General features: G+C 39.4%; 2 protein-coding genes across 3 annotated transcripts; both read right to left on the reverse strand.

Annotated features, from left to right (window-relative positions):
• Positions 1 to 9,470: 9,470 nt before the first annotated feature.
• LOC121768538 (calcium-dependent protein kinase 1-like) lies at positions 9,471 to 13,095 on the reverse strand. Of its 2 annotated transcripts, XM_042165072.1 has the most exons (8): positions 12,409 to 13,095; positions 12,025 to 12,168; positions 11,647 to 11,799; positions 10,843 to 10,958; positions 10,592 to 10,759; positions 10,280 to 10,407; positions 10,107 to 10,206; positions 9,471 to 10,022 (listed from the first exon to the last, which is right to left on the reverse strand). In XM_042165072.1, the coding sequence occupies exons 1-8, from the start codon at positions 13,040 to 13,042 to the stop codon at positions 9,939 to 9,941; spliced, it is 1,527 nt and encodes a 508-aa protein (XP_042021006.1). In that variant the 5' UTR covers positions 13,043 to 13,095; the 3' UTR covers positions 9,471 to 9,938. The 2 variants fall into 2 exon arrangements, with proteins under 2 accessions (XP_042021006.1, XP_042021007.1); XM_042165073.1 differs by lacking the exon at positions 12,025 to 12,168.
• Positions 13,096 to 22,293: 9,198 nt separating this feature from the next.
• LOC121768537 (cation/H(+) antiporter 18-like) lies at positions 22,294 to 27,210 on the reverse strand. The gene is made up of 4 exons (XM_042165071.1): positions 27,058 to 27,210; positions 25,514 to 25,767; positions 23,850 to 24,851; positions 22,294 to 23,763 (listed from the first exon to the last, which is right to left on the reverse strand). The coding sequence occupies exons 2-4, from the start codon at positions 25,706 to 25,708 to the stop codon at positions 22,540 to 22,542; spliced, it is 2,421 nt and encodes an 806-aa protein (XP_042021005.1). The 5' UTR covers positions 25,709 to 25,767; positions 27,058 to 27,210; the 3' UTR covers positions 22,294 to 22,539.
• Positions 27,211 to 27,533: the final 323 nt, after the last annotated feature.

Genomic DNA, 27,533 nt, shown 5'->3' on the forward strand with positions numbered 1-27,533 from the left:
CTTTATGTTACTCAATAATTATAGTGGACCAAGATGGGTGAAAGAGCCCACACGCGCGCACACGCGCGCGCCGCCGCCGCCGCCCGCCCGCCCGAGCCCGTGCTCGCGCTCGCGGCCGCGGCCGCGGGCCTCGGGCCCGATCTCGATCTTGGACTTGGATCTTGGATCTTGGATCTTGGCAATTGGTCTTTGGGCTTGGGGCTTGGCCCAAACTATTCTTTTTGGACCACCGCCGAGTCAGCAATCCAAGTGGCTTGACACGTCGTCAAGCGAGGCACAGTCACGGCTGCCACGTGAGAAATCCACACGCTCCACATGCGAAAGGCACACGCCTGCCACACGCTCGTTAGGACACATAATTCCAAGCATTCTCTGCATCATAAGCTCTCTCCCTCTCTGCATTGTCTTTCTGTCGAAGCTCTGCCCTCTCCTCCATCCAGTTCGCCGGAGCTCTACTGATTGTGGTGCTGCATCAAAAGAGACGTAGTCGTTTTACCTTTGGGGACGAAACGCCAAACCGAAGAGCACTACCGGGGCGTATCTCGTCTTGCGGGAAGAGGCCTCCTCGACTCGGCTAAACATTCACGGTTTATTTGTTTCATTGTAATTCAGTTCAGTTTCGTTTCTTGTATTCCTTCTTTTGGGTTGTATTACGCCCGGCTTTTATCTCTTGTAATCAATAGAACCAACAATCGCAAGACGAGATAACTTGCTTTTGAAGGGTTTTTGACCTCTAAACTGAACTTAAAATTTCGAAACTTAATACACCTTTGCTAGAGATGTCAACGGAATCCAACACCACCGTTGCCGCCACCGCCGCCGCCATTCCCTCCACCATGGCGACCACTGGACCGGTCAATACGTCGTCAATTCCGACGATGATGCCCACTCCCGGGCGCTATCCCTCTTCATCAACAACCCCTTGGGAGTTCGTTAACCCCCTTGGGCTCACTGGTGGATCCACCTCGAGTGGATCGGTTGGTTCCACTTTTAGTGGTTCCTTCGGATCCTTTAATGGATCGAGTGTTGGGGCTTTCGGGCTCACACGAATGCTGGGGCCTTCGGGTCTCATGCGAGTGCTAGTCCCTTCGGGGATAGTACGTTCATGGCGGGCTCTATGCCTAACGTGAATGGTGGGGGCTCTATGCCCAACCACGTTGTTGGCTCCTTCGGGGGCAACGGAATTGGTTCCTTCCAAGGACCAACTGCGGCACCTTTGGCACCAAGAATGATGCCACCGGCCGAGAAACCACCCAAGTTTGGAGGATCAGACTTCAAGAGGTGGTATCAAAAGATGTTGTTCTACTTGACAACATTGGGCGTCGCCAACTTCCTCACGGAGAACGAGCCGCCCGCGCCAAGCGACCAAGAGACTAGGCTCGAAGTCATGGCGGACTATGAAGCTTGGAGAAAAGGGGATTATCTATGTAAAAATTTTATTTTAAGTGCATTAGATGATAGCCTCTATAATGTATACTCCAATGTAACCACATCTAAACAAATGTGGGAAAACCTAGAAAAGAAGTATAGCATAGATAATGCTGCAGGGACGGAACAAGTTGTAGCATCCAAGTTTATGGACTACAAAATGGTCTACTCTCGACCCGTCATGGAGCAAGTCCAAGAGCTCCAAATGATCATCCACTCATTAGTGGCTGAAGGGATGACCTTGCCTGATAAATTCCTAAGGTGCACGATCATTGACAAGCTCCCTCCAAGTTGGAAGGACTTCAAGAGTTATCTCAAGCACAAGCGAAAGCAGATGACCCTTGAAGACTTGATCGTGAAGTTGCGCATCGAGGCCGACGTGCGCAAAAGTGATCAAAAGGCTAAGGGATTCGCCCCAAATAAAGCCAAGGCCAATCTGTTGGAGCGGGGCGGACCCTCCAACAAACGCCCTCGCCCAAACCGTCCAAATGACAAAGGGAAGGGAAAGCAGCCTTGAAAGAAGTTTGAAGGCGACTGCTACAAGTGTGGCAAACCAGGCCACTTTGCTAAAGACTGCCGCAGCAAGAAGAAGAAGCCGGCTGCCCACGTCGTTGAGAAGGAGTTCAAGGACTGGGATGAGAACGACCTCATTGCTGTGGTCACTGAAGAGGTCAACCTTGTTAACAACAACAAGGGTGGCTGGTATATTGATACCGGCGCTACTGCACATGTTTGCGCAGATAGGAGTATGTTCTCCACCTACAACAACGTTGAAGGGAGAAAGATAAACATGGGGAATCAAGCCTCGTCTGAAATCCTCGGAGTTGGTGATGTAATCCTCAAGATGACGTCTGGCGTCTCAATCACCTTGAAGGATGCGCTGCACGTTCCGGACATCCGGAAGAACCTAGTTTCAGGATCAATACTAGTGAATAAGGGTTTTAAACTTGTATTTGAATCCGATAGGTTTGCATTGTATAAGTTTGGGAAGTCCCTCGGAAAAGGTTATGTAACCGACGGACTTTTCAAGCTTAGTGTAGCAACACTGTGTGTTCCAAAGCCACTGGCTAATAAGAATAAAGCATCTACTTCCTCTTATTTGATTGAGTCTTCAAATTTGTGGCATTGTAGATTGAGACATGTGAATTCAAAAGCTATTAAAAGATTAGTGAATTTAGATTTACTAAAGGCTAATGAATTGGATACCCAAGATAAATGTGAAATTTGTCTTGAAGCAAAAATGACTAAGTTGTCGTTTCACTCGGTTGAACGAAGCACAAAACCCCTTGAATTAATTCACACGGACGTATGTGATTTAAAGATGGTGCAAACAAGAGGTGGTAAAAAGTACTTTATCACTTTCATAGATGATTGCACAAGGTATTGCTACATTTATCTTTTAAGAAGTAAAGATGAAGCAATAGAAGCGTTCAAAAATTATAAGAACGAAGTTGAGAATCAACTTGGTTGTAAAATCAAAATGATTCGAAGCGATAGAGGAGGCGAATATGTAGCCCCGTTTGAGGAGTTATGCAACGCAAGTGGTATAATTCATCAAACAACTGCTCCATATTCACCACAATCTAATGGTGTTGCAGAACGCAAAAATCGAACTCTAAAAGAGATGATGAATGCACTGCTTCTAACTTCAGGATTACCACATAACATGTGGGGGGAAGCTGTTTTGACAGCCAACTATATCTTGAATAAGATCCCTCTCAAAGGAAAAGATGTCACTCCTTATGAGTTGTGGAAGGGAAGGAAGCCATCCTACAAATACCTCAAAGTGTGGGGGTGTTTGGCAAAGGTGATGGTTCCTCCGCCCAAAGAAGTTACAATCGGACCTAAGACGGTTGATTGCATCTTCATTGGATATGCACTTAACAGTAGTGCATATCGATTTGTTGTTCACAAGTCTGAAATATCGACTATCACAGTAGGAACAACAATTGAGTCGAGGAATGCTGTATTTCTCGAAAATACATTTCCTTGCAAAGACAAGGAAAAAGTCTCAACCAATTCTGAGACAAGAATTGAAGAAGCCACTAGTTCTAAACAAGTGGAAGAAGAAGCCACTAGTTCTAAATCAGCAGATGCGGAACCTGAATCGCGCAAGCGTGCAAGGCCCGATCCAAAAGATACAGTACTAAAACGTGGTAATAGAGTCAGAACACCAAAAAATTTTGGTCCTGACTACATTGCTTTCATGTTGGATGAAGAACCAACATCGATAAAAGTAGCCTTTGCTGGCCCAGACGGGCTGCATTGGAGAGAAGCTGTTCAAAGCGAAATTGATTCAATTTTGCTAAACCACACATGGGTGTTGGTTGATTTGCCCGAAGGTGCTAAACCTTTAGGATGCAAATGGGTTCTTAAAAGAAAGTTTAAGGCCGATGGAACAGTTGATAAGTATAAAGCCCGATTAGTAGTAAAGGGTTTTAAACAAAATGAAGGACATGACTTCTTCGATACCTATTCACCTGTAACAAGGATTACATCTATACGAGTGCTTCTCGCTATTGCTGCATTGCACAATCTTGAGATTCATCAAATGGATGTAAAGACCGCGTTTCTAAATGGTGAACTAGAAGATGAAATCTATATGGAACAACCCGAAGGGTTTGTAGTACCTGGACAAGAGAAAAAGGTATGCAAGCTCGTAAAGTCCTTATATGGATTGAAACAAGCGCCATTGCAATGACACTTGAAGTTTGATAATGTGATGTTATCAAATGGGTTTAAAATCAACGAGTGCGACAAATGTGTCTACATCAAGAGCACTAATAACGGTCATGTTATAGTGTGTCTCTACGTTGATGATATGTTAATCTTGGGTAGCAACACTCAAGTAATTAACGATACAAAGGCCATGTTAAAGAGAAACTTTGACATGAAAGACATGGGTCTAGCCGATGTAATTCTTGGAATGAAGATTCTAAGAACGAATGATGGAATCATCTTAACACAATCACATTATGTTGAGAAGATATTGAATAAATTCAAAGCCTATGATGGCGCGCCGGTTAAGACTCCAATTGAACTCGACGTTCACTTGAGCAAGAACAAAAGCGAGCCCGTTGCACAAGAAGAGTATGCACGGGTCATCGGGTGCATTATGTACTTGACTAATTGCACTCGACCTGACATTGCTTGTGCCGTGAACAAGTTGAGTCGTTACACGAGCAATCCAAGCAAAGAGCATTGGAGAGCTCTTGTGAGGGTTTTGAGATATTTAAAACACACTCAAAATCTTGGGCTACACTTCTCGAGATACCCCCCGGTACTTGAAGGGTATTGTGATGCCAATTGGATATCCGATAATAGAGACTCACTTTCAACAAGTGGATATGTCTTTACTATTGGGGGTGGTGCTGTATCGTGGAAATCCACAAAACAGACCTGTATAGCCCGATCAACAATGGAATCGGAGTTCATTGCCTTGGATAAGGCTGGTGAGGAAGCCGAGTGGCTTAATAACTTCCTTGAAGACATTCCATATTGGTCTAAGCCAGTACCACCAGTGCTGATCCACTGCGATAGCCAAGCAGCTATTGGAAGGGCAAACAATGGCTTCTATAACGGTAAGTCTCGACATATACGTCGACGACATAACACTGTGAGACATTTGATCACAACAGGGGTGATTACAATTGACTATGTGAAGTCAATAGATAATCTAGTGGATCCGCTAACCAAAGGGTTAAACCGTGATCAAATGAATAAGTTGCTAGAGGGAATGGGTTTGAAATCCACAAACTAAAGAACTATCATAGTGGTAACCCAACCATGATGACTGGAGATCCCAAGAACTTGGTTCAAGGGACAACTAAGCTATGAGAGTTCATGAGAAACACTCAACTATATCTATTCCCTAGAGAGCAATAGAGTGTTGGAGAGCTTGCCTAGTGGTAAAGGCTAAGTCTATGACTTTTAATGGTTCTTAAGGATCTCAAAGAAATGGAATTCTCAAAGAGACCAAGTATGGCAAGGTACTTGACTAAGAATCACCTATGTAAGTGCGAAGTGTGGTCGCTTCATAAAAAATGCACTTATGAATCCAAAGTGGTGTCCAAGACCGCAATGGACACAAAACGTGAGAACGGATGAGGTTGAGGTGTTTAAGCGTTAACACCATTGTCTCGGTGCACGCCGTGGGGGATTAGTTCAAAGCATCGCGCTACTAAGCCGCCTGTGTATCCGATGGTGTCGACTATGGAGGGTTCAAAGTCAACAACTATCTATCCTTATGCTTATATACCTCTCGAGGGTTGAGCTTGTGTCTGCATGCATATGCATTCGGCTATTTCCACTCATGTTGGGGATTGTAGAAATCATGGTATTAAATATGTCCGGTCAATGGATTTTGACCAAATAATAAATGTGACGAGACATTTAATTTTGTGAAATTAAATGACATAGCGTCGATCTACATTTTACGTAGATAAATGTAGTATATTCACTTTCTCAAATCCGATTTCCGGTGAGTGAGAAATAGTGGATTAAAGTTGGGCATAATTAGCTTTTAATTAAAGCTTGGAGTTGGAGCTTAGGGAATAATTAACTAGTGTTAATTATCCCACATTGGAGGATTAACACATCTTTTAATGTGTATAAATTAAGTGACTTTATGTTACTCAATAATTATAGTGGACCAAGATGGGTGAAAGAGCCCACACGCGCGCGCACGCGCGCGCCGCCGCCGCCGCCCGCCCGCCCGAGCCCGTGCTCGTGCACGTGCTCATGCTCATGCTCGTGCTCGCGCTCGCGGCCACGGGCCCGATCTCGATCTCGATCTCGATCTCGATCTTGGGCTTGGACTTGGACTTGGACTTGGATCTTGGCAATTGGTCTTTGGGTGGTCTTTGGGCTTGGGGCTTGGCCCAAACTATTCTTTTTGGACCACCGCCGAGTCAGCAATCCAAGTGGCTTGACACGTCGTCAAGCGAGGCACAGTCACGGCTGCCACGTGAGAAATACACACGCTCCACATGCGAAAGGCACACGCCTGCCACACGCTCGTAACCGACGTCGGTTACGAATCTGCCATGATGAGCCTTCATGGCTCGGTTGACCCTGCATGGTGGCTTGGCCTATAAATAGGCTAGCCATACCACTGCATTAGGACACACAATTCCAAGCATTCTCTGCATCATAAGCTCTCTCCCTCTCTACATTGTCTTTCTGTCGAAGCTCTGCCCTCTCCTCCATCCAGTTCGCCGGAGCTCTACTGATTGCGGTGCTGCATCAAAAGAGACGTAGTCGTTTTACCTTTGGGGACGAAACGCCAAACCGAAGAGCACTACCGGGGCGTATCTCGTCTTGCGGGAAGAGGCCTCCTCGACTCGGCTAAACATTCACGGTTTATTTGTTTCATTGTAATTCAGTTCAGTTTCGTTTCTTGTATTCCTTCTTTTGGGTTGTATTACGTTCGGCTTTTATCTCTTGTAATCAATAGAACCAACAGTAGTTTATCACAACTATCCATTTTAAGGATCCAAGGGCTGTGATTTGTGTTGTATTTTACATTAAGAAGTTATATTCACCTTGGTACACCCCTAATTTCTAGTAGTATGATTTTACCTTGTTTTTTTTTCGATGTAAGGCTAGTCAAAAAGCGACGTAGACATCAACTTATTTACTTTGATGTGTGTACTTATCATTTTCATGGCTAGTAACATAGTATTGATTACATTATGTTAAATTGCTACCGAATAAAATATCTAAAGGTTAACAAAAATCAAAACCAGTGGAATAGTATAGCACCACTTCAAAAAATGTTTCAATCGAGACCAATACAAACTTTTGTATAAAACACTTGGTGTGAGATAGTGAAGTTGGAATTATACCACTCCGTGGATTATAATATATGTTGATTAATATACTGCTATTTTTACAATATATATTCATGATTTGTGCAATGATCATATTGCAACGGAAATTGGATATACATACTTTGTTGAGTCCAGACAAATAAAGACCCAAAATCCATAACTAGGATTATTGTGATAATAGGAGGATTAATAAAAGATCATATTGATGACGTAAGAGATCTTTCTAACAAAACAACGCTATCACATTAGAGAATTTCCGTAGTGTAATAGTAAATGATTTATATCAATATGTCGGGATATATCAATGCCCCTTGCAAATTCTTTTTTTTTCCTTTTTTTTGCTTACATTATTATTTTTCATTGAATAATTAAGTACCCCTTACCAATTCACCTTTCTTAGTTATTTTTTTATTGGTTTAAATATCAGTAATTTTAACACTTCACCATGTAACACAGTATGTAGTAGGACTGTAGGAGTACTAAACTTGATACTTCGTCAGTTAAATTTCTTATTTTTACCGATGAATAGTTTACGAACTTTGCAGGTAGGTAAAGAGATGAAATGATCATTAGTCACTACTCTCGTTAGAGCATCTCCGATGGAATATGTATATAGAAAAGGTATATTATGTATTTATCTTCTTAAAAGAGCATCTTCGATGCAAAAGTATATAGAAAATGTATATTATGTATTTACCTTCTTAAAAAGTGAAATATACCTTTTTAAAAAGTAACATATTCCAAAGGAAAAAAGAATATAGAAAGGTAAATTATTTTTTAAAAATAAAATAATAATACAAAATACTTTAAAAAATATAATGTGTAATACCTTCTCAAATACATTTCCCCTTGGAGAAGAATTTTTCATGACAAGAAGCAAATATGGTAGTTATAAGATTTTACCTCTCCATTGATGGGAAGGTAAAGATACCTCTTCAAAATGGGAAAAAGTATAATACCTTCTCAAATACCTCTGCCCTTAGAGAATGATTTTTCATGAAAAAAATGTAAATATGGTAGTTATATTAATTTAACTCCCCATTTACCTATGGGTATAAGGAGATACTCTTATATGTTAATTAGAATCATATGATATAAAATCAATAAATAAAGACTAAAGTCCCAAAATGGCCCTTAACATATTGCGATTTTTTTATTTTTGTCCAAAACATTATCTTTTGAATTATTCGATCCCTCACATTTGAAAAAGGGTCACATTTGGTCCTTTTTGGACGGTTCCGTCAAATTTTTGACGGTTTTAATTACCGGGTCACAAATCCGCCACTAACGTCGCCCTCAACGCCTCCTCCACCGGCCGCATGTCCGCCAACGAACTGAACACCGTCGCTGCCAAATCAACGACGAGCTAAACACCGTCGCAACATGTCCGCCGATGAGCTGAACACCGTTCGGATCGGGCTCGGGCTGGGCCAAATCAATCGCCTTCACCGCGGAAAAATCTTCACCGCGCACCAGGATTGCAAAATTAGGGTTTGGACAGCTCCAATTTCCCCCAAATTGAAAAATCACCAATTTATTTCAACTGCCTATCCGCCAAAAACTACGTCAAAATCCGCCGCAAGCAGAATTTATGGATCCAGCACGCCGACGCCGTCTCCGAACTAGCCGTCGACGGCGATCGCAGCGAGCTCTACTCAATCTCATGGGATAAGAGCTTCAAAACGTGGAAAACATCTTCCAATATGGCTTGCATCGACTCCGTCGGTTCAACGCATTCCGACACCGTGAACGCCGTCGCCTCCTCCGGCGGAATCGTCTACACCGGCTCCGCCGACGGGAAGATCTGTGGAGAGCCTCCGGCGACAGGAGAAAACGGAGGTTGAAGACGACGCTATCGAAGCACGATTCGAGCGTGAATGCTCTCGCGCTGACGCTGGACAGGGCGGGGTTGGCCGCCGGCGGCGGCGGAGTGATTCTAGTTTGGGAGAGGAGAGACGACGGCGGCGACAATGAAAAGATGGATTTCTTCGTTGCTTGCTGCTTGAAAGGGCATTAAGGGGCGGTGTTGAGCTCGGTTTGTGTTAGTGACGAATTAGTGATCCGGTAATTAAAACCGTCAAAAATTTGACGGAACCGTTCAAAATAGACCAAATGTGACCCGTTTTCAAATGTGAGGGACCGAATAATTCAAAAGATAATGTTTTGGACCAAAATCAAAAAATCGCAATACGTGAAGGACCATTTTGGGACTTTAGTCATAAATAAATAACATTTCACTTCTTTGTTCAATAAATATCTGGAAAAGTCTAAATTCAAGTATATAATCCAACAAAAAAAATCAAAATATTCTTCAACTCTGCTCCAGAATACAAACAACAACTGAACAACATATCATTATATAAAAAAATCGGTTGACGATTGGAATCATTTTCCCAAAAAGTTCTCTTTAAACAGCATAAAACCTTGTCACTACAGATAGCTGCGCAATCAGCAATCTGTCATATGTGAGTAATAAATTTGCCTTCACCAGCAAATCACGTACCTGAACTGCAGGTGCAGCCTCCACGACTGCACTTCAACCTCGAACAGATTATCAAGCACACACGAGAAAGGCCACGAACTACACCATATTTAAGTTGAAACGAATCAATAGCTGAACCAGCCTCTGCTCGAAATGAAACTAACTAGAACAAAGCTCGTCTACATCATATGCTTATTCTATTTTCTCCTTCTCGTTCCTACAATGTCTGGGTTGCCTTTCTTCATCATTGCCACAAACTCATCATAGTTGATCTTCCCATCCTGGAACGGAAAGTAACACGTTATTCACAATATATTTAGAGACTACGTATATTTCACCGAAGATATAAGCAAATAATGTTTTACATTATCAGTGTCTACTTCTGCAAGGATTTCCTTTATTGTTTTAGCATCGCCCATGTTGTATTGCTTCAAGGCTTGCTCCAATTCTTCCACGGTTATGTACCTGATATCAAAGGCAATCATTAATAAGCACAAGATTCAAAAAATACATAGAGTGCAGTGATACCGAGTTCTACCCGCTCTTATCCTTGTCAAAAAATTCAAAGGCTTTGTACAGAAGGTCTTCTCTCTCCACTCGGTTCATGTGCATAGTAGCCGTTATAAACTCAATGTAATCAATTGTCCCATTTCCATCAACATCAGCCTAGAAAGTACAATCCAATGAAAAATAAATAGTGGTAGAAAGAATACACCCTGTCATATTAAGCAACCATGTGATGGAAGGTGGATTAGATTTAGCAGTCGTAATAGTTAATACAGCACAATAGCAGTACTAACTGAAACTAAGAGCAACAAGTTGAGACAACAATGGGAATAAGAGATGATACCGCTTCCATATACTGCCTCACTTCAGACTCAGAAAGCTTCGTGCCCAGCTTAGGTAGACCAGCTTTGAGTTCTTCATATGTAATTGTTCCACTGTTGTCTGTATCCATGGATTTGAACATTTCCTTCAAGCCCATGATTTCTTCTTCAGAAAGATTTTCTGCAATCACCTGGAAAGCCAGAGATAGTACGAATATAGTTCTTGTCAGTCTCTTCACATAGTTTTATTGAAACAAGTAGTGGATGTTCTTACCTTAAGAGCTAACTTCTTGAGTTTGTTCATTGCACGGAACTGCTTCATTCTAGTCAAAACAGCAATATCCAGAGGCTTATCAGGTGCATCCCCATCTTCTCTCATCCACGGATGATCTACATTCACAACAGATGGAGTTTGTTTTATGAGTGCCAAACCACAATTGACCCTCAAAACAAGAAGGCAAAACAAATAATAATAAAATCAAATAATACTAAAAATAGGAAAAGTGCAAGCTCACAAATACTATGCTGTATGCATAATTGAGCTACAACATACAAATATAGATTTCGCACGAAGGCGTGGTAATATGAGCAACCAATCCATAGTAAAGCTCTAGTGCAGAAGAAGACGAAAACAAAAGGGAAAAGTCGAATAACGTGATAGAATATCTCGTCTCATGCCAAATTACTAATACTGTCTTGACGACAATACTTTAAACATAAAGTCAGATGTTAACCAAAGATTAGAGTCAATCCTCTGCCTTAGTTGGACAGATATCAAGAAATTCCTTTTGCTACCCAAGTGCATCAACATCATTACAAGAGCTCATCTAGCTATTGGACGGGTTGGCTTCATTTTGCAAGTTACTTGATTGATATTCCAACATATCAAGATCACATACGTATCACCAACCACTAGCATGAATTAATAGGGTGCTTCATTCTTATGAGTCAATAGTTGCAAAAATAAACTCTAGCTGAAAACTAAGCCATATTGCATTGCACCATGCCACCAATATCATAAGTATATTATCACTTCCGAATTTCAAATGTCTGGGCATTACTAGAAGACTTTACTTACTTAATACTTCAATTGCAGTTAGCCGGGCTTTAGGGTCAGCCATAAGCATCTTCTTCACAAGGTCTTTCGCACTACTTGATATTGATGGCCATGGATCCGAAACAAAATCAAGGTGCCCGCGCAAAATAGAATCAAATATTCCCTGCTCATTCTCTGGAAACAAAAGAACATACACGAGCATTATTACATAAAAGGATCAATCACAATAGATATGTTAAACACACCACTAATCAAAGCATATTCCCAAATTATACCCTCTACTTTGAGACACAGCAGGATAAGTTTAGGAAAGCTATTTTTTATTGAAACAATATAACAATTCCAGAACTAAGCTACTCCCTTCCCATTCAATATAGGGGTTTCTCCTTCATTAGTTACCTCCCCAGAAGGGTGGAACACCACTGAGTAAGATATACAGTATCACTCCAGCACTCCAAATATCAGCTTCAGCACCGTAGTTTCGACGCAGTACTTCAGGAGCCACATAGTATGCACTACCAACTAGATCTTTGAACGAATCTCCTAAATTCAAATACAATCTGTGAGTACAAATCATCACTTCTTTGTTAAGAATCAATGCAGGGCAAAGATCAAATATGAGGTTTCCATATTCAATTGTTAGATCTTTTGGCAGTAAAAAAAAGAGGGATGTAATGCAATAGTTTCATCTTCTCTCGCGTCCTCGAAATTTCAAATTCAAATTCAAACTAATCAACAAATTAGTTTGAATCAAAATCCTAATCAACCACCACGAGTTATTACCTGGCTTGAAAAACGCAGATAATCCGAAATCAGTGGCCTTGAGCGGCGAATCCTCATCCTTGCTCAACAGCAAAAAATTCTCCGGCTTCAAATCCCTATGCATAACCCCCATGGAGTGGCAGGCGTGCACCACGGTGACAATCTGGCGGCAGAGCCCCGCCGCGGCGCGCTCGGAGTAATGCCCCTTGGCGATAATCCGATCAAAGAGCTCCCCGCCGGCGCACAATTCCATCACCAAATGCACATTGTGCCGATCCTCGAAGCACTCCTTGAGCTCGACGATGTTGCGGTGGCCGGTGAGGTGGTGCATGATCTGCACCTCTCGCCGGACGTCCGCGACGTCGTCGGGGGTGGCGAGCTTGCGCGTGGCGATTGACTTGCACGCGAAGGCCTCGCGCGTGGCGCGGTGCGTCACGAGGTGCGTGACGCCGAACTGGCCCCGCCCCAGCTCCCGCCCGAAAGCGTAGACGGAGTGGACATCGGCCATCGGGCGGCCGAGCACGCGCCCTGTGCCCGTCGGAAGGGGGCACCGCGGAGGCGGAGGCGCGTCGGCGGGGACCACGTTGATGGCGGGTTGTTTCCCTCCGTCGCCGGTGGGCGGGGGGTTGGCGGTGGTGGTGTTGCAGTTACCCATTTTTTTTAATTTGGGGATTTTATGTTACGACTGTGTGAGGTCAAACTGTTGAGGAAGAGAAATAAATATGGAGTGGGTGAATGAAGAGTACGAATGCTAGTATCTTGAATTTTTGGGTTAAATGACTATATTGACCTTGATTGATTTATTACACGGACATATTTATTAGGTGATTTGTTTATTTGGATTTGCTAAATTAGGAGTCGTTGATTTTGTATTGACTACTGTTTACGAAATTGCCTGTGCTGTAATATTACATTGATAATAAATTTATTTATTCTGGTGTTGAAATAGGTTGACTTCATGATTTGTATTGATTTTTATAAGAAATTAAAGAGCAGTAAATAAAAGGCCGATTTCCAGTTCATATCACGTGCGGTGTGATGGCTAAAGTTTATGTGTCCACAGCTCACATTTATTGAAGAAAAAGTGTTTCAAGAGAAACTGTCATAAGAATTGATATTCTTATCCATATTGGTTGATTTTATAATTAGTTTGTAAATATTATTCCCTCCGTCTCACTAAAATTGAGGTGCTTCAAATCGGACGTTGTTTTGCAAAAATGATAATAAATAGTTAAAGTGGAGATAAAGTAAAGTACGAGAGATAAAGTAAAGTAAGTAAGATAATAATAATATATATACGACTCTCTTCTATATTATTCTCTCTCGTACTTTACTTTCTCTCCACTTTAACTAATTATTATCATCTTCGCAAACGACGGGAAAAAAGAAACGCCTCGCTTGTACTGGAACAGATATATTTTAATATTTTATTAATATTTTTAATTAAAGTTTATTGTAATATATTTAAATTATTGTTATTTCATAGATTTAATCATTTATATAATAATATTATCACTATTATATTTATAATGATATTGATGATTTTATTTTACTATAATACTATCGTTGTCTATAAATTTTCTAAATTTTAAAATAAAATTATGTTTGTACTACTTAAATTGATTTGTAGTTAATTAGTATGGAATAATTAATTTAAATATAATATTATAAATGCATTTCATATTCTTCCAATATTAAAAATATAGTTGACCTCTGACCATAAATTTTAGATTATGTTAAAGCTTCAAATTAAAGGCATTGGAAATATCAACTAAGGATGTGGTTATTGAGTGTCCAAATGTTTATGGTTATTCTCTCCGTCCGTCATGTCTAATTTCTTGGTGGCACGTGTTTTAAGAAATTATAAGAAAAATAGTTGGAAAAAGTTGGTGAAATAAAAGTCTCACTTGTATATATATCTTCTATAGTTTTAAAAGAAATGTGAATAGAATGAATTAGTGGAAAGTGAAACCCTATAATCATTTATGGTAAAAGTGAACCGAGACTCCTATTCGCGGGCAGACTAAAATGGCAAAACAAGACTCCTATTTGCTGGGCTGAGAAGCGACTGCCACGACCATGAAGAAATCTCCGGTGCCTCCAACGACCGACAAGTCCCTCGTCTTCTCGACAAACGGGTCCGATCCGATGACGTTGAGAGTGCCTTTATAGTCGGTGGAGTTGAAGACAAGAGTGTAAGCAAATCATGCACTAAAGATATCCTTCTTGTCGTATAAATAAAAGCCTTGAGCACGCGCCACCGCAGGCGAGAGGAGGCGGCCGTCGAAGACCACCATCATGCCGAAGTTGAAGTTGCTGATGGATGAGCGGTTGGTGACCATGACCGAGGTGGCGTTGGCGGCGTTGAAGAGGATGTCGTGGTAGTAAAGCACGATTCTATTGCAGGGTGCGTTTGGTTTGATGGTTTTGGCTTGGGTTGGAGAGAGGAGAGTGAGGAAGGAAATGTTGAGTGAGTGTGATAAATTAATGGAAGGGTGTGTGTGTTTAGTTGTATATATATAGGTAAAGAAAGATGGATTTTGGGTTAATGAAGATGCTTAATTGCTTCTCTTAATCACTATAGACAAAGTTGGATTACAAAGAGTTCCAAATTTTATTTTAAGTAGCTATATGTATTTATAAGGCTACAGAGTTATGCCAATTTGGTCTGTTAATTGAGTTTCATATCAATCCTATTCAAATTGCACACTAGCTGTGCGAGCTATTCTGGCTAGACTTTTTACTGGATTATAAATTTTCAAACATGCATTTTAAATTTTTTTTCAATTGTCTCACCCATCTCAAAACATCTTTTTGTGATGCTCAAACAATACTAATTCTATAAAATAAGTATTTTTTTGCCTTTTTTTCATTTCTTATTTTATTCATAACAATAAGTTTACTCCATTATAGCCCGCTAAATTTAGAGGATTATGATTGATATTTCTAGTCTGATAAGGTCTTCAACCCGATTAGTATTGACATGAAATCCGATGGATTAACTCAATTAACATCCATATTAATGATAGTTGATAGAGATACTTACATATACATTTTTCTTTAAAATCAGATCACTATAACATTAAACTTATTTCAGTGTAATGAATTTACAATATCATAATATTAAATAAATTATTACTATAACAAATTACATGAATTAGGTCGAAGTTTGCTAGAGTTAAAGAATTTCCATAGTTGATTCTATATTAATTGGCATGTTGCATCAATCCAAACCGTGCAATATTGTAATCTTAAAATCGATATTTAATCTTATTTTACAATTTGATGTTATTCATATTTGATTATAAGTATCTTCGTTTATTGTACTCCTGTGCTCCTTGGTTTCTTTCCTTCTCAACTATAGAACTTAATTTTCTGTTTTTATACGTTTTGGGCCGAATATGAATTTTTTCCCCCTAATTATTTAAACTCTTTTTATTTTAATTAGTACAATGACACGTTATTTTAAACTCTAATACTAATAATTTATTCAAATCAATGTACTTCCTGACCATATGTCAACATCATATTTCTTAGATACGTTACATATGTCCCAGTCCATCTGTTAATTTTCTGTATTAGGGTATGATCGGCATTCGATTTTACTCTTCTCCGGTGGTGAAAGAAATGCAACTCTATTTTCCCAATATACACTCATTTCATCAAATTTAGATTCTATTAGATGCTTTATTCCGACGTCAGTTTATTAATTCTGATTTTATATACTACATCCGTCCACAAAAGACAAAATTTTAAATGACACGAGTTTTAATATGTAATTAGTAAAGTAAGAGAGAGAAAGTGATTGAAGTAGTGTTAGTGGTTTATGTGGTCCATATTTAGAATGATATGTAAGACTATTTTATCAGCAACCACTCAACTCAACCATCCATTTTTTTAATATTTAATTCATTTTTATCTCTTCCACGGCATCTTCCACATTATTAATATTCATCCAACTCAACCACGTATAATTTCATGATTTATCAATGATCACCCAACCATACCATTATATACTCCCTCCGTTCCTCTATAGTTGAGTCGTTTTTCCATTTCGGGAAGTTCCTCCATAGTTGAGTCGTTTCTAAAAATGGAAAAAATCAGCATATTTAATGGTGATTTAGCTGGTTTAATTAACACCCCTTATCACAATTAATTAAGTTAATTACACAATTAAAAAAACACTCCCCAACCCTAATTCTCCCTATCACACGCCGCATTCCCCTATCTCTCTTGAACAAAAAACGCTCCCCCTTCTCTCTTCTTCATCTCTTTCATCTGGAAACCCTAGATCTAAAATCCGGTGCTCCCTCTGAAATTCGAACACCAAATCAAGGTTCCACCCTCCTATTCTCACTCACAACGTCGATTGTACTCTTCTCTCTCATCTCACGCGTCGTCGATTCAGGGTTGTTCGCCGACCCCAAACAATGCATCGGTCGCACATCGCCAAGGCAGACGATCGGAGACAGCCACGCAGCCCCCTCGCCGATGGAGACGGTTGGATTAACCCTCGCATCATTCGTATTCCCGCAGCGTCGCGTGGTAGAGGTCGTATTTCGGCCGGATCTCGGGGAAGAGGTCGTATTCCCGCAGCATCGCGTGTTAAAGGTCATATTTCGGCCGGATCTCGTCGTAGATCTCGAGATGATTAAGGGTTAATTCACCATCTATGGTGGAACATCTGCCGTTCCTCCATAGGCGAGCCCGCTGGCAGCGTTGGCGACTCTCCGCCAACTGGAGGCGTAATTGGCGGTGAAGGGGGCGCCACCCTGACCAGATACATTGCTGGCGGTGAAGGCGGCGCCTCCTCGAGTGGAGTCCTATACGGGGGTGAATGCGATGCCACCTCTATGTCGGATGAAGAATTTAAACGGAGATATTGCGTCACTGAGGCTGGCAAGGCATTGTGGGAGAAATGCAAGGCTGGTGATGAAGGCGATGCCACCTCTATGTCGGATGAAGAGTTTGTAAGGAGATATTGCGTCACCGAGGCTGGAAAGGCGTTGTGGGAGAAATGCATTAATTCCTGATATGGGTGAGATCTTTCTAATGCTTCATTTAACAGAATTGATTTCAAATAGTGATCTATGATCTGTGATTATTGTATGATGGGCTGTTAGTGTATGTCATTGTTGATGTTGGTGATTGTGATTGGGGTTGCTGATGTTGGTGATTGTGATTGGGGTTGCTGATGATTATGAATTTGTTGGTGATGTTGTGACTTTGGTGGCTGATTGTGATTGGGGTTGCTGATGTAGTGAATTTGTTGGTGATATGTGCATTCATGATATGTTGGCTGATTGTGATTGGGGTTACTAAATACAAAATGCATCATTGTTGCAGCATTTACATCCTTTTACAAAACACAAAATGCATCATTGTTGCAGCATTTACATCCTTTTACAAAACACAAAATGCATCAATTGTTGCATAGTGACAGTCATTTCAAAACACAAAAAATGGCATGATATGTGCATTCACCTTCCTTCAATAAATGCATCATTCATGCACATTGACAGTCTATCCAAAAAAACACCATGTGCTTCTTTTATACCTTCATAATCCTAAGGCTTGGGATATTGACTCCAATCCATGATTGCTCCCCTGGTCTCTCAGATAAGCTACTGCTTCCATAACCAGTTCCACTGGAACTTCTAGATTCAGTGGAAGCTGATTTGTCCTCCTTAAATGTGCTTTCCCCATGTGAGGCAGCTTGTATATGTTCTGACCATGGACTTTTATAATTTCCATGTAACAGCCTTGAAGACTTAGGAAAACATTATCCAAAGTCTCTGGTTGTAATTCATGGAATGATTTCTCAACTGCATTCACTAAGTCATCCACATTATTGCATGCAGTCTGAGTTTGTAGTGACTGTATTGCTCTGAACCAACCCAAGTCATTCACATTGGTGTCAGGTGAGTTAGGTGGTTGTTGCACAATTGAGATTGAGAACCCACTTTGTTGTGCAGCTTCTCTGAAATTCCAATTTTTCCATCAAACAACACTTCACCATGAACACCAAACAATGGTCTACAAACTGCACACATGAACATTATTTTGGATATGAACTTCTTATTTTTACATGTTCTATGAGGTTCTTGCTCTCCTGGAGCAAGATAGAATCTCTGAGTTCCTTTTGTCATGTAGAACCACTTTTCATCAATATGTATAGTGTTGTGCATATTCATGAATCTGATTTTGTTGAGGATTCTGTCAAATTCTAATGATTCAACTGTAAATCTCAGCCGTAACAGCTTGTTTGCAGCTGTTAAGTTGGGTTTAATGGCTGATGTGTGTGGTATAATCAGGCCATCCTTAACCCACCTCCATACGGTTGTTTTTGAACAACCTAAACCCACTGCCACACTCAAGAGGTTGCACCTTTTGGAGAAATGCAAACTCTTTAACAGATCAACATCCAATTGCAGCCTTTTGGGGTAATGCCGCACTTTTTTGACACTTACCAGTTGAACTGATGTTCCTCGTTGTTGCTGTTTCTTTGCAGCATTCCACCACCTTGTACAGGTTTGCCGGGAGATTGTAAACTTCAGTTGTGCTTCCTTAAGTGTGCCACGAGGAGGTACACCGCCCACACACCTTCCGATGATGAATTGGACCACTTGGTTCTTGAATTCTGAGGAATACTCTTGGTGCCCCATTTATGAGCATTTAAAAGACTTCAACAGCCAAGGAAAGCATTTACTCCATTTGTTGGTTGAGCTATTTAATGTTTGAAGTTGGTGGAAGAGTATTTATAGCAGTGAATACACTAAGTGGCGCCAGCTTTCCCCCCTTTGTAAATTGAATTTACTAATACAGCTCCTTTTGAATTCTCTGCATTGTAAATTGAGTGCAATTAATGTGAAGTGCACCTACTGTGTAAGTGGCGCCACATTCATTTTAATTCCCCCCCTTTGTAAATTTAACACATTGTTACAGTACCAATGGATGAATAAAAAGAATTTGCTTTCTACTCTACTCTCTAGCATATGTGTTCACTGCTCTCTCTCTCGAAAATTCATCATCTAAATTTGGGCAGATTTGGTTAATTAACAAAAGAATAACCAATTTATAAATTTGAATTTGTTGTGCATTTAGTGTTTACTTTAAATAAAAAGTTCAAATGAATAATGAAATTCAAAGTCAAAAAGTCCAACTACTTTTTCTACTTTATTCTACTTAATCTACTAAACATCATTTTCTTAGACTCCGTGCCCAAAAGTTCCGCCTCAACTGTAGAGGAACGGAGGGAGTATTATTTTTATATTATTTTTTAACAATAATATTATTAAATAAAATATTTATTATTGCATAATAAAAATTATAAAAAAACATAATAAATGATAAATTAAAAATTATAAGAACATCAAAGTTAGGGAAATAATCCTGAGAAGGATCGAAAATTCGGGAAGGATTGAAATTTTGGGTCGAATAAAAATTTTGAGAATCTGAGCATATGTTATTCTCGTCATCATCTATGATGAACAACAAAGAAGTCTACAAAATAAGAAATTATACCAAATAAGAAGGATTATATGAGGAGAAAGGATAAGATTTTTTTGTGCAAAACTATAGCAAATGTGATCTCTATTTATAGAGGATAAAAAATTATGAATTTTGGTAAAATTTTTATAATTTTTTAATATAATATATAAAAGATAAATCAATTTGAAAAAAAAATAATACTCCATCCGTCCCACTTTAGGAGTCCCGGTTAATTTCGGCACGGGTTTTAAGAAATATAAAGGAAAGTTGGTAAAAAAAAGATAGTGGAATGTGGGTCCTACTTTTATATATTAGTTTTATAATAAAATATGAATGGAAAAAGGTGTGTGGAATGTGGGACCTATTACTAATTATGAAATATTTTAACCGAGACTCTTAAATGGTAAATCAGGACTACTAAAGTGGGACGGAGGGAGTATCAACCAATGAAATTGTGTCATGTGGCACAATCTCATTGGATGATTCATCAACACATTTGAGAGACCGCCTGGTCTATGGTTGGCAACCAACGGACCATGCCGAAGAGAGAGGCAAACCACCATTTCAATTCTTTTTTTTAAATTGCAAAATGAGGTGGAGATCGACCACCCCCACCGATAAACATGGTCTAAGGTTAGTATTTATTTAAAAGTTTGTATACGTTGAATTAGTCTAATTTTGGTCCCAAAATGATAAAAATTAATCTATTTTACGTGGACCAGGTAGTATAATTATGACAACGTTATGTTATTTGTAGCCAATTAGGTGGAGAACCTGAAGTAAAATTTAAACATGAATATCCACCGTATCGAACTATTATTAATTTCACTATTTTATAAATATTTATAATAAAAATGAAAGGTGTTATTTATACTACTAAACTTTATAGATGTGCACGGTGCACCTTGGCTAAATAAATCTCACAAAAAAAAATCGATAATTCTAATTCATGATGTTTTCATTATAAAATCCACCGCTTCACCAATTCGGTAGAGAAAAAGAGTTAATGTTATTTTTTCATTTGTCATACTATTAAGTTTTCACATAAAGTTACGTACTAGTATAAAATTAAATTTTCACATAATTTGTACCATGAGTTATTTTAATTTGGTTATAATTTTGGAAACCATGCATATATTCCTGCCAATTTAGTTCACCTAACTAATCAGAAAACAGCAAGAAGTTAATAGCAGAAGACACTCTAAACCATTGTTAGTTTATTTATAAGATCGATAAGTACGTCCATATATATATGTAATGAAGATTCAATGAAACATTTATGATTTACTTATTTGAGTTTCTAATCTGAAATACGGATTAAACAATCTCGTACGTTTTTGTGATTAGATTGTGATTCTATTTGATTGAGATCCAATTGAATAAAACATTCTCCTACTTTTGCAGTTTTCGCTTCCATTGTCACCTTTGAACAAATTTTTAGTATCGCAACAATTGAATCATGAATGAAAAATGAGCATGTTAAATTCAGTACTAGTCCTTATTTTTTGCTTTAAAGTTTTAGTGGCTATATATTTTTTAGTCTTTTATAATTTACTAACTTTGCAATTTAATAACTTTCGTTATCAAATCGATATCAATGAAAATTAATTTTCTTTCTTTTTCTATTAGCCACAACTCGTTATTAATTTGTTACTTTTATGTTTAAAGAAAGATTTTAAATTAAGACGAATAATTTTAAAAATTTTGTGAATTGTGTTAAAATTCGAAACCGGTCTGGTCACGGATTCAGTTCTCGTTAACCGGCAGTTAACCGGCAGTTTCGGAACAGGCGAAGTAAATAATGTTAGCTTTACGTGCAGAATTCATATCCAATTAAGTCTTCCACTTGCATGATAAAAGATGAAGAAAATACTACTCCATTTCCTTTTGGAAATTTCTTGTTCCTATCTCGACTATCTATATAAATCTCCATCCTCCTACTCATTTTGTAATGTTCTACAAAATTCCTCAATCAATTTTAATTTTCAACCTTGATATACTTTTCTAAAACCTATAGCCCCACATACCTACAAGAACAAGACAGTACCATTACAACTTAAATTCGTATTCTTTTTTTATTATCATATTGCATACTTTACCAATTAAATCACCCCTTCAGCACTTGCTTTTATGGATTTTCATGGGGAAAGTTAATACTCGAAATATTATAATGCTAGAAAAGAGCTAATGGAATGTAGTAGTAGTAGTGATTGAATAACACACTTTTCAGTTAGATGTGAATCAGTCAGAGCAAATTTCCTCAAACTGGTAAATCATCAAGAGCTTGAAGATGATTCAAAATCTCAATCAATTTTAGTAAAAAATAAATCAGTTAGGCTAATTTGCAGCAGTAAATGCCCTTAGAATATAAAGAACAAAATAACCTCACTTCACCAACATATTATAGATAAACAATGAACCCAAACAACTACTTTTTGGGGATATGCAATTCTCTTGAGATAATCATAGTCAGTTGAGCATTTACATTTACTATCATCTGACTCTTAATACATGCAGCTATTATTTCAGCAACATCAGACTTATATTAAAAGCATAACAGATAAAAGGTCAGGAATGAAAGATTATTTCAACGAAATACCTGTTTTATATATATGCTATCATTACCTCAAACAGGCTCAAACTCAGCACCAAAACTACAGATCAACGCGACTCCTGTGACGCAGCCTCCTCTGCTTCCGTATCAGACGTATTCTCCTCCTTCAACGACGCCAGTGAGTCTCCCATCAGCTGCCCCCGGTACTGCTGCACCACCAGCACTGACGCTGTGGTCTTAAACTGCGGTGAGATCAGCAAGTTCCCCACCGGTCCCAGTTCAGGACATTCACTCTTCTTGTCAAACGCTGCAACTAGACGACACTCTGGCATTCGTCCGATGATGAACAGATTACTGCGGTTGTATTTGAAGATTGTACCAACTATGTCTGCATCACTGCCTACCCCAACCTCTTCGTATTTTATCGAACCATCTGCCAAGACTCTCTGCTTGAACTCTGCAAGAAACTCTTCGTCTGATGTGTCCTCAACAGCAGACTCATCCTTCACATCCAAAGTAAGGCTATCCGGTATGAGCTTGGAGTCCACGATGAAACGAACTGCATTCAATCGAATGCCGGTGTGCTCAGCCATGAGCGCCCCATAAGATAGGGCTTCACGGTCGTCGTGGCCTCCAAAGAAGAATGCTGTCACAGTGTAGTTAACGTTGCTTGCAGAAATGTGCGACGGCCCTCCAAGCCCTCTATCCACCAATATGCCAACAGAGCACGGTGCGTGCTCAAGAACCCTGCGGTTGACATGCCTGAAGTCAGCTCGTGTTGTCTCAAAGTGTCCATCGACTCTCTGGTGCTTATGGAATGGGAGGATTATTATTGCAGCCATCTTCCTCTCGGCGCTGGTGCAAATGTCCTCGTGCATGCTAGAAAAGGGCGAGATCGCGGTTGTTGGTCGTATGGAAACCTGGCTGAGGTGATGGAATGCATCGAAAGCAACCACAACTTGGTTTGTATCAGAGTTCACCTTGTTCCAAAATGGCAACCCGTTGTTTCTTGCCTTGTGCACCATCAGAATCGCCGATGATCTTTCAGACAGCTCCATTAGGTGCATTGCGTAGATGCGAAGCCCTCCTTTCTTCCCAGTACCACGCGAAACCTCCATCAGATTAATCAATGTTGGAATATTTCTTGTGCTATGAAAGCAGATAAACATTCTGAGCTGAGTGTCAGGTTCCTTCCTTTGAATTGTTCTGTATTTGTATTCCAATTTAGCCATTTCAGCTGGCTTATATATGGCCACGACAACTGGCGTCGTTATGAATGTAGTGAATAACGCCATGAGAACCATAATCGCAAAAGTCTGATCATTCAGAACCTAAAAAGACAAAAGATCATTTGTAAGATCAAATACTGAGCAAGTTCATAGTGATAGCAAATAAATATATGTCATTAGAAACTCACCCCGCGGTCTTTCCCGATGTTAAGGACGATAAGCTCCACCAAACCTTTAGTGTTCATCAAGAAACCTAGTGTTAGCGCCTCTCTAAACCGAACCTTGCAGCAGAGAGAGACCAAAACAGTGCCAAAAATCTTCCCAAAACAGGCAGTAAATATGACTAGAGCAAGAAGACCCCAAGATTGAGCCCCTTGAATGGTCGCTACATTTGTCTTTAATCCACTTGATACAAAGTACAAAGGAAGAAATAGGCCAGAGACGATGTCCTCTACTTTTTCCACAAGGGCTCCTGCAAATGCTCCCTCCTTTGGAACAAGAACGCCCATAACAAAGGCACCAAAAAGTGCATGAATCCCAATGATATCAGTGACGAGACCAGCAGCCAAAACAGCACCAAGTGTAGCACAGATATATATCTCGTCAACTGGCTCACCTTCAGGACAGCGTCTAGCAACCCATTTGAAAACAACAGGGCAAACAATCACGCATGACAGTATGAAACCAAACCCACATAAGAAGACCCATAAGGAAACAAGTGGAGAGCGGCCTGTGCCTGATAAGGCAACAGCAAGAGCAAGAAGAATCCATGCAGCCACATCGTTGACTGCAGCAGCTGACATGGCTATTCTACCAACATTTGTAGTCAATAGCTTAAGTTCAGCCAAAATACGAGCCAAAACAGGAAATGCAGTAATTGAAAGAGCTACTCCCATGAAAATCAAGAATGGTCCTTGACTCACACCTTGGGAAATAGTAGCCCTGAGCACAAATGACGCCCCAACTCCTAAACCAAATGGGAGACTGATTCCTGCTAGAGCAATGCTTAAGGCTTTCTTTCCTGTCTGTCGAAGAGACTTTGGATCCAATTCAAGGCCTACGAGGAACAGGAAGAATAAGAGGCCCAGGTTGGCAAGAGTATCCAAAACTGTGAGGCTTCTAGGTGGGAAAATCGCATGAAGATATTTATGGTTGCGTCCCAAAGCCGAAGGACCAAGTAGAACGCCTCCCTACCAAAATATTAGTAAATCAACTTTCTTGTGGAAACTTAAACGGTAATGAAGAGTTCCTCATATGAAAGAGTATAATAAAATGGCATGTGCATTTTTTTTAGCAGTAAGGATTTAGATATTGCTCTTGGAAGAAATCACAAGCTCTAGTCAACGCTAAACATACGTATATTGTCCATGCATTTGTAAGAAATAAAAACAATTCAAGATAGAATTCCAGAACAATAGAAGAACTTACAGATACAGAGTGAATTAAAAAAAATAGCCACAAATGGGTGAACAATTTAAAAGAAAGGAAAACATCATTCTCTTTGAAGTCATTGAACTTGCAGAAACCCAAAGATTGGTCCCACTCTCCCATAGAAATGGAATTCTAGGAGAACTTATAAAGACTTGAAACATATAACATTTAACTTCATATGTTGATCTTGCAACTGCGTCCGTTGTCCAATCAATGGACATAAAAGTAAGAAAGCTGGGAGTATTCATATAATGTAACAGAACAAAAACTGAAGGAAAATAAAAAAGATGAAAGGATAATAGACATCAGTACAGCTAGAACAGACCAAACTAAAGTCATCTAGCATACATCATATGCACTGGTAATTTAATATGGCTGGGAGAGGAATAAAACAGACCAAAGGAAAAAAAAAACAACTTACAACAATCTCAGCAATGACACGTGGCTGCCTTAGCGGCCGGAGAAGAAATGCTAGTAATCGGGTCAACGCCAGCACAATGCATATCTGTATAATCAAGAGAGGAAGTGCGTGGTGGACAGGATTATCCCCTTGGAAGACCCCATTGGAGGTGGCCTTCATCGGCGGTAAGCATGTTACAGTCGTGTTTGAAGCCATTTTGCAGCAAAACCACCAAAAAGCAAAGACCAAAACGCTATCTCAATACATTAAAATACCTGAAATTACCAACGAGCATAAACCAAAACACGACAGCATGTTAGAATTTAAGAATCAGCCTGTGCAAAGAAAACAGTTCCATCTGATGCAGCATTCAAAGACTAAATTTTACTTCTTGCCACCTTTAACCATAGCCAGAATTCATGTCTGGTTCACTCAAGAATAGGGTCCATCTAATGAAAATCAAATAAGGAAAATTAACAAACTGCTCATTCATGTATGAAGTTGTACGTACTTCAGTATTTAAGCTCAACAGTCTTGATATTCAAGACAATAAAGCCTAAATCCTAGGAAAGGTCAATGAAAAGTAACATGGTCCATTCCTCATGAAATATTATCTCTGGAAACTTCAGCTACAATTCACACTATATTAGTGTATTTCTTACACATAGTAGAACATGACCATGAAGGTGAGCAAGAAAAGTGATGATAAAGTTTAGGCAGCACATGCCGAATAACATAATGGTTGAGAAATAGTAGATGATATATTAAATAAAGAATTAAACTGAACTAAATTACCACACACTTCATCATTCATGACACCCCTTAGAGAAGCATGGTTACCTAAATTTCCTAATATTCCAGATTAATCACCCTTATTAGCTTAACATGTCGAAAAAAGCAAGAACTAACTGTCAAAAACATGAATCACGCTTAAAATTCCAAGGAAAGTGATCCGAAAAAGATTGTGTCAACTAATTAAAGACGCATCGTCATCTGTTTCATGTGCATTTCGAGTCATAATCATTTTGGATAGCATCGTTAACATAAATTTCACGTCGATTACAAGGAATTCCAACAAGTAATAGAACATCATTGACAATATTTAGATAATAGATAAATCAAATCAAGTGGTAAAATAATAGCTAAAAAGTGTGATTCAAATCATAAGGAACATGACAGAAGCAGACCGATCTTCGATTATCAATTACTCTTGTGATACGCCTTGTCGTTTTGTGCTACAAAATATTCAGAATTTTTTTTTAAAAATAAGTATTAATTCGAGTCTCGATGCACGTAGAAATCTCGCCACCGCTACACCTATTTTTTTTCTTCTAAATTACGTTTCCAAAACCTAACCGCCATTATATGATTCGACGACCATGCCTTGATTCATGCGAAATTGCAGAAGCCAAAAAAAGAAAAAAAAAATCAGAGCTATGTGCAGATTTTGCATTCAACAAACCTTCAGGATTTGTGTGAGAGGATAGATACGTGTCTATTGTACGATAAGCGTATAAATGTGTGGTGAGATGCGCACAAACACACAGTCACAGATAAACACGAACCTGAATTCATTAAAATCGATTTCGAGAAATAATTTTACTGCGCTGGCTGCATCGTCTATCTGTTGCAAGTGAGGTGTTCAATCGCGTGTGTTTTTTGACAAATGTGTGAATGTAGTAAGAGAGAGAAGGAAAGAGAGAGGTGACGTTCCAGTGATTGAGGAAATTTTGGTTTGAAATGGCGCCGGAGTCGCTCGTCGCATTTTTATAGACCCGCGAAAAAATGGGTTCTTTTTCCGTTATTGCCCTTCTGTCTTAATTCATCATTTCAATATAGTATGCACAATTTTTGTATTGTACTCCTTATTTTATTTTTCCGTAGCTGAATAATTTCATACTACAGTGTCTGATTATATAGTGAAGATCATAATATTGGCAGAAGAATATCAAATGTAGATTATGTAGTTATCAATATCTGAGGATAAACTATGATATTTAAGTTTTATGTTGTAATTACGAGATATATTGGCAGAAAACCA

Source organism: Salvia splendens, chromosome 15, assembly GCF_004379255.2.
Source record: "Salvia splendens isolate huo1 chromosome 15, SspV2, whole genome shotgun sequence".
NCBI lineage: Eukaryota > Viridiplantae > Streptophyta > Magnoliopsida > Lamiales > Lamiaceae > Salvia > Salvia splendens.